General features: G+C 40.6%; 1 protein-coding gene across 1 annotated transcript; it reads left to right on the forward strand.

Moving 5' to 3' along the window:
- The first annotated feature begins 377 nt into the window (after positions 1–377).
- Positions 378–8,318, forward strand: LOC136051865 (hyaluronidase-1-like). The gene is made up of 3 exons (XM_065741514.1): positions 378–1,295; positions 7,045–7,134; positions 7,890–8,318. Exons 1-3 carry the CDS (start codon positions 378–380, stop codon positions 8,316–8,318), a joined length of 1,437 nt encoding a protein of 478 aa, XP_065597586.1.

Raw genomic sequence — 8,318 nt, forward strand, 5'->3', positions numbered from 1 at the left:
CTTCTCTATACAATTCTTTTAAGTTATTCTGTTACTAATTAATTAATTGTAGACATGAAGGAGAAAATAAGTGCTGGGGTCTGAATCAAGTGTATGAGGTTTCTGGGTGAAGAGAAAAACAGGATAAACCGAACATCAGACCACACTTTCAGAAGGGGAAGACTGTAAGAAAACTTTCTGAGCATTTTCAATTATACTTACTTTTTCCATGATCAGTTTTGCAGTTTCCTCTTTTTGCAAAGCGTGTAACACTAACAAAAGAAAATCAAGACTAAAGATATCCCTTTGTCAGCCTATCTGTCAGACACTGTAAAATGTCATCTCTAATTTTTGTATTCAAGGACACACCAGAACAATTTCGCTGTAAACAGAGCACCATGGATCTTTGGATCAGGTGGCTGGCAGTCACAGTGCTGCTTACAGCAGGTGATGCCCAGCTTCCAAAGCAGGCACAGGCTCCCCTGCTTCTGCACAAGCCCTTTGTCGTGGTTTGGAACGCGCCCACTGAGCAATGCCGGCAGCGCTACAAGGTGGACCTGGATCTCAGCATCTTTGACATCGCATCTAACACCAATGAGACTCTGAGTGGATCCAATGTGACAATCTTCTATCACACTCATCTGGGATATTATCCCTACTACTCAGATAACGGCGATCCCGTGAATGGAGGAGTGCCTCAGAATGAAAGTCTTATCAAGCACCTTAATAAAGCAAAGTCTGACATTGACTACTGCATACCCATGAAGAAATTTCATGGACTTGCGGTCATTGACTGGGAAAACTGGAGACCCCAGTGGGATAGGAATTGGGGCAATAAGAGCATTTATAGAAATAAATCTCTTGAGATGGTTAGGCAACGGCATCCACAGTGGTCAGAGGATAAAATTAGGAAAGTAGCTAAAGAGGAATTTGAAAATGCTGGCAAGAGTTTTATGAACAACACTATCCTTCTGGCTGAACACATGAGGCCAAATGGTTTGTGGGGTTACTATCTTTACCCGGACTGCTACAATTATGATTACAAAGAGCAATGGCAAACATACACAGGAAAATGCCCAGCCATTGAGTCTTCTCGCAATGATCTCCTTCTTTGGCTGTGGAAGGAAAGTACAGCTCTCTACCCTTCAATATATCTGGATTATGTACTGAAGTCAAGTCCAAATGCACTAAAATTTGTTCACTATCGCGTTAAAGAGGCAATACGTGTTGCCTCGATTGCTAGAAAAGATTACGTTCTGCCTGTTTTTGTTTACTCCAGACCATTTTATGCCTATACATTTCATGTTTTAACAGAGGTAAGCACACGGATGTCTTTAGAAATGTAGTGATTAGAAACAACCTCTTAGAAAAAAAGTACTTACATAAAAGCATTTATGCATATTTTTCAATTTTCAACTCAAAAAGTGATGAGACAAAGAACAGGTTGCCCAGAAAAGCTGTGGGTGCCCCATCCCTGGAGGTGCTCGAGGCCAGGTTGGATTGGACCCTGGGCAGCCTGAGCTGGTGAGGAGCAGCCCTGCCCACAGCAGTGGGTTGGAAATGGATGATCTTTGAGGCCCCTTCCAACTCAAGCCATTCTGCTATTCTTTGACTACTCCTCTACTCAGAGTAGGCTACTGCTATACTCACAGTATAAAACACTGTACCTTTCAATAGTTAATCCTGCAGTGTTTTGGTCTATTTCTGTAGGATAACACTGTGTATTTTCAATGAAGGTAATTTAGAAAGAAAGTCCAAAAAAATCGTTTCCTTAAGGAAATAATTCATCCTGATATTTTAATTCTTCAGGAAAGCTTGTAAAATTAACTTGACAATTTTTGTGAAGTTTCAAACTAATTTGTATAATGGAAAGACAAATTTTCATGAGAAAGGAACCTCAGGGCATTTCTGTTTCCTTATCCGAGTGGGAATTGATTCAGTATAGAAGTACTCAAATAAAGTGGTCTGGCATGGAGTTCCTAACTCCTGTCTGATGAGCGCACACTTTTCAGAGGTACAAGTTCACAGGTCTTCATGATCCCACACTTAATGCTTAATGTCTTTCCAATAAAGAAACAGAGTTGTTGAGTAAAACAGTGTTCCTTCAGCCAATGACAAAAAGCAGTAAGTATATAGATACCACCACAAGAAGGGTCAAGTTAAAAAAGCAGTAGTCAGCCAAGCAGGCTGTGAGCTGCATGTCACTTTAGGCTGATGCTGGGGAGGTGGAAGAGTCCCAGCAGCCTGAGAGGTGTTCCAGGATGCTCCCAGAAAGAAAATGGTGCATAGGAGCAACTGTGAATTTGGTCTGCCTTATTTTTAGCAACTGTTTTCTGTGTGATGTGGAAAACGCAGTTGCCTCAGAAATCATGTACAGACAGATGAAGCCAGATTAGGGATGAAGGCAATGAGCCACTGGGGTCAGCACAGGCAGGCCTTCACCCAGAATGCCTTCATTGAAGAACTGAAAACAGCCCATGAAATAGAGGAGCATTCTGCAGATGCAGACAGTAATAATACATTTTTATAATACAAGACAGCCTTTTGACAGATTGAAAATGCCAGGAATGTTACTGAAAGCTAAGAAAACTATCATGCTGTTAGTGATTATGCACGAGTTCAAAGCCTGCGGTGCTATAAAGCTATTGTTTTACCTTACACTGCTTTCTGAACAGTACAGTGATACTGCAATAATCCTGGTAAGTTATACTCTTTAACTCAGTTTCTCAATTACATATGAGCATTTACTGCTGGATGCTTGGAAGATCACTGCACAAATCAGCAGCCAGTGCACGTACAGAAAAACATATTTGTGCTGTGCTCTACCCAATACCTTCTAACTAGGACAGCACCCAGCTCTGCAGGCAGGGGACAGGGTCAGCTGTATCTTCAAAGAATATGCATTGTCTGCAAAGAATAGCTTGGGTACTACATGGAACCTGTGCAGGGTTGCACTTAAGAAAACTCTAAGTAAGATAGCTGAGAAAATAAACTTGTTTTCTGTGACACTGAAGATATTAAGGCATTCTAAGTATATTCATTTGTGTTCATATTTTAGGCTAGGTTGGAGCTCGTCATTTGACCCATGACATGCCCCTAAGTGAAGCTCACAAACCAACCAACTTCTGAGTCCTGGCAGTGGTGGGTGAGAATATAACTACAAATGGAACCAGTGTCATACAGTGGAAAACTGGGGCAACAGGTTTACAGATACCTGAGCTCTGACAAGTCTGGGCTGTGACAACCACCATCTTGTCCCATCAAGCCAAGCAAGAGTTGTGATACTGTAGTTCAATAGAAAGAACTGGTGATCTATTCAAGTTTTGGGCGTAAGGTTTTCAGTACTCAGTATGATGAATTCAGTAAACATCACAATGGAAGAAAGCAAAAACTACAGTTGTGAGTCAGAGCCACTAGGGGAGAGGCACAGGTCTAGCAGGCCTTCAAAAGACAAAATTGCTGTAGCTATGTCTGCTGTACAATTCACCCTGACTGTACACAGAAATCAGCTGAGCATAAAATAGCTGAGAAAATCGTCCTGCTTTTTTGGTTTTTTTTTAATTTTTATTTATTTTGTTTTTCAAAGCAATGTACAGATTGTGATTTGAGATCCCTGTCATTATGAAAGGTTTCTGTATCTGCTAGAGATACATACAATTTGCTATCTGCAAGGCATTTACAAACTACTTGCCTTGACAATTTGCTACTAGCTGTATGGGAGAGAGGAGTTACAGCATCTGTGCTTTCTGAGTAGAAGACTGAAGTCATGAATAAAGTAGGATGACTACCAAAAAATGATGAAAAATGGACAACTTCTCTCATTCATGACAGTCTCTGTTGCCAAGATGTGTCAGTGTCCAGAGACCACTGCCCACAACCACTCAAGGCTTGAATTGCCATTCCTGAATACAGAAAAAGCATGCCTGATACTGAGACCATTCTTCATAATTATGAAGAAAGAATACAGATATACTAATTTTCCTTTACTCAGCATATAGTTAAGAAAACTGCCCTGCTTCTTCTCAGGCTCTTAAGTGAAACACCTCACCTCCTACTTTTTTAGTGTGCTGGGCAGTGACTCAGCTAACCAAAATATGGAGAAGCCTTAATAGGAACTAGACTCTCCTCCTCTGTGCCAAATCAATTGTCTACTGGGAGATAGCTCAGCATAACCTTAAGGACCTTTGGTTGTAGCACACTGCCCTTGAAGAAGAACAAGCATAAGGACAAGCGTCAGAAGGGAAGGGGATTTGTTGACTTATTTGTCACTTGAAGAAATACCTAAGAGAAGCTGACCTGTAAAGCTGTGTCTTCAGGATGGATGAGGATCTCATGGAAAATAGTGAAACAAGATTCCCCACCTAGAAATGCGTCAAGATGCTCATATTGAAATTGATTACTAACATTTTTAAAACTTCCATGTTTTTTTTCCAGATGAGAAAGATCAGGGGGATTAGTAGCAGAGGCCATAAAACCATCTTACCAGTCCACCTGCTTGTTTCCTCACGCACAAGGAAAAGCCATGGCAGTGAGGCCCACTGATGCCAGGCTGCACTGGGTGACCAACAGTAGCAGTTTCAGCCCCAGGAGCGGGACTGCTGAGGAATGCACACATGCTTCTGGGGCCTCTTGGAGAGTGTGGGCCTTGCTCAGTCAGGGAAGAACCTCCCTATCATGCTTCAAGTTTACTACTACCAGCGGTTATGAGGATCACTTATGATTCCATTTCTTTCCCAAAATATCCAAATTTGGGATGAGAATTTTATTTTCCAACCAGTACTGTGGCAATGGAGGGTGGTGGTGGTATAGCTGACTGAGTATCTACCCATGAGGCAGGAGCTCTCAGTTCAGGTCTCTTCCCAGCCTACTAGGCTGGAACCAGGACCCTCTCAGACACCAGAAAAGAATGAAAATTAAAAAACACAGAAGAGTGAAAGGGGAGGATATGATAACATTTACTCAAAGAAGAGCCAATCTGGGGTAAAGGCTTTTGACACTCTTCACGGGAAAGACATGGCTGTGCCTAGAAATGACAGTCAGAACATTTTATTTCCTTCCTTGTGGACAAGCTGTGTAATAATTACTCTGAATTAATCAGAAGTTGTAGAGTTGTCTCTCTTGCTTTCCTTTGAGACTGAATTTAACTGGTACAAGAATAGAATGGCATCAGAAAGAGAAATGCTTCCTTCTAAGTGCTGTCTTTAACTCCACAGTGAAGATAATACCCACAAAGCTGGAGATAATAATTTTTTAAACATGAGGAAGACAGAAAAGTTCAGCTTATGTCTTCCTAATTCCTTTCCTCCAGGAAGAGGAAGAAAATAAAAGGAAATATTTGTTTAAATAAAATCCCAGGTCGTGTGGATTTTTTCATTTTTTATTTTGACTGATCTAAAATGTTTCACTGATTTGTTAATAGATCTGAACCATGTTGGTGCTAAATCACTGAACTATCACCTGGCAAACATCTAACCTTTTCCTGGGTAACCTTCATAAAATACTCCGTAGATGAGAACAGCTTAGGAACCTTCATTACTAAAAGCTCAGGCTGTATTTTATATTGTTTTAAAATTTGATATCTTGCTTTTTAAATTCACACGAACACCAGAAGAGGAAAGAAGAAAATCACAATTTCCCACTTAAAAATAACACCTACAACACTCACCACCCTCCTTTTATATATCTAGCACTGGACTATATCCTTTTAAGAGTAATGTTCTCTAAAAGATTGCTTGCATGATCATCAGCATCATGATCCTCTGGCAAGATCAATTACACTCTGTATCACTTTGAACCCTACACTAAAAGCCAGGAGGCTAACTGCTCTTTCAAACTTCTGCAGGTTTCCCTGTACAGTTCTGTCTGACTTCCAGTTACTGGTCAAATTCACTTACTCTGACTCTGTAATAATCTTCAGTGCTTCAGCAAAATCTCCTATTTCCAATGCATTTATTTATGTCTTCTTTTATGTCTCTTAAGCCATACAAGCTTCAGGAATGAGAACTCTGCTATGTAGTGTTAAATCAACATGCCCACTTACTGAGTAAAATAAATGTAGTAGCAATTTACAATAATAACACAGTTCTTCCATTCTTTGAGTTTGCATCTCTAATACACTACCATACTGTGTCTCTTAAATTGTTTTCTCCCAGGAGATTAAGAGACTGCAAAGAAAACAATCTGTAACTTTTTTTAAAGGAATTCACTGCTTCTTTTTTCTACTGTTTCTTCCAAATCAAGAAAGATGTAGAATCTGTCATTGCCAATCTTGTTCAGGAATTATTCAGACAATAAATTATTGTAGGTATAAATGGTTTCAGATGTGACTGATCATACCTTGAAACATGGCAATGGAAGAAGAACCTTACTCCTTAATTTGTAAGGTTCAATCACATGTCTCTAGAAATACTGTTCGCAGTCTCAGGGAATGGTTCTAAAATACAGGGAAGGTACATTGCTATCCCATTGGAAAGTGACTCCTGTTCTGCACATGGTCTATTCAATTACATGATCATTCTTAACATTACTTGCTAAATACGGTGCCTGTGTATCTATGCCAATCATTCAAACACTGGTAGATAAAACACAGCTTTCAATTTCTACCCCACCAGCTTGGCTGGAGAACCTCTTGTGAATAAACTAATGATTTTACTATTAATTATTCCCTGCTGTGAATAAAATTCTGTGCAAGCCTTTGGAGGTACAAATAAAATCTTTCTAATGTGAACTGTGTTCATATTAGAATCATAGAATCAATCAAGGTTGGAAAAGACCTCTAAGATCATCCAGTCCAACCATTCACTTATCACCAATATTTCCCACTAACACATGTCCCTCAGTACCCTAAATGTTTCTTGAACACCTCCAGGGACAGTAATTCCACCACCTTCTTGGGCAGCCTGTTCCACCATCTGACCACTCTCTCAGAGAAGAAGTATTTAATAATCTGATCTCCTCTGAGGGGGGATAAAGGAAGCCAGTATCCTAGTACTTTTTGTTTGTTTGTTTTTGTTTTAGTAATGCATCTTTGTTTTTCTGATGTCTGCTTTGGTCTTCTCTTTTCAGATTGACCTGGTTAATACCATTGGTGAGAGTGCGGCTTTGGGAGCAGCTGGAGTTGTTCTCTGGGGCAGTATGCAATATGCCAGCTCAAAGGTAGATTCTGTTGCTCTATTACTAATTAGGAATCACCTCAATACCTCTTCTGCGGCACCACACACATCATAGCACCTGACTGTCTTTATTGATGGCACTTCAGGATTACTTTCAACTCTTGTTAGTTCTGTACTTCAGTTACGCTGAGAGTCCTACTGTTGAGGGCACATTGATTCAAACAAGTCATTTGTACAAGCCTGGAATAATGAGTCTGAACCCAGGCTGGGCTCTGGTTCTCTCCCTTTCACATAATCTACTATTCTCCTCCTGAAGCATCTGATAAGGCACCACTGACTTCAGCAGGGGAAGAAGAGATCCACACTGAAATTTCTAGTTGCAACTTCTGTGCTGGCTTCTGAGAATGGTATAGTTCCCAGTAAGCTGAAGGAGTTGGAGAAATCATGACCAAAGCAGTGGTTCAATAATTGCTTTAAAATTGATTAGTCACACACTGGGTCTTGATAGCAATTACCAAAAATCTTTACTTAGTGAACTAGTGAGTCTCAGGTGAGCATCTAAGCTCTCTCTTTGTTTGCTAGGATTCATCCCTAGTCTAACCCTGTATGCTAACAGAGGATGTGGTAAAGATTACTATTTTCCAAATGTTACCAATAGTGGCATGCAAATCCAGTGTGTTTATCCCAACAGATTACTTCAGCTGAGAACAGTTTCATGCTAGTATCTTCTGAAACACGAGAAATTTAGACACAGTGCTAACGACTGAGTAATGTGTGACCATCTTTTACTTCCTATAGGAGAGCTGTTCCACTGTGAAGCGATACATTGATGGACCCCTAGGACATTATGTCATAAACGTGACCTCAGCTGCCAAACTCTGTAGCAAAGTCCTGTGTAAGAAGAATGGAAGATGCATCCGTAAAAACAGTGACTCTTCTGCTTACCTTCATCTGCCACCCAGTGATTTTAAGATTCGAGCTCGTCACTCAGGAAGGGGCCCACGACTGCAGGTGACCGGCGAACTCAGCCTGGAGAACATAGAAGCCATGAGGCAGAGGTTCATGTGCCAGTGTTATCAAGGATGGACAGGAATATTTTGTGAATTGCCTGACCAAAGTGTAATAGAGCACTGGGTTCACCTTGTGTTCAGCAGATCAAGAAAACAGAAGCTTTATGTCTTCCTCTTAGGAGCCATGCAGCTTCTTCTCCTTTATACTGCATATTAA

Source organism: Cyrtonyx montezumae, unplaced genomic scaffold (assembly GCF_038088225.1).
Source record: "Cyrtonyx montezumae isolate F1298 unplaced genomic scaffold, pur_monq_1.0 scaffold_3, whole genome shotgun sequence".
Classification (NCBI taxonomy): domain Eukaryota; kingdom Metazoa; phylum Chordata; class Aves; order Galliformes; family Odontophoridae; genus Cyrtonyx; species Cyrtonyx montezumae.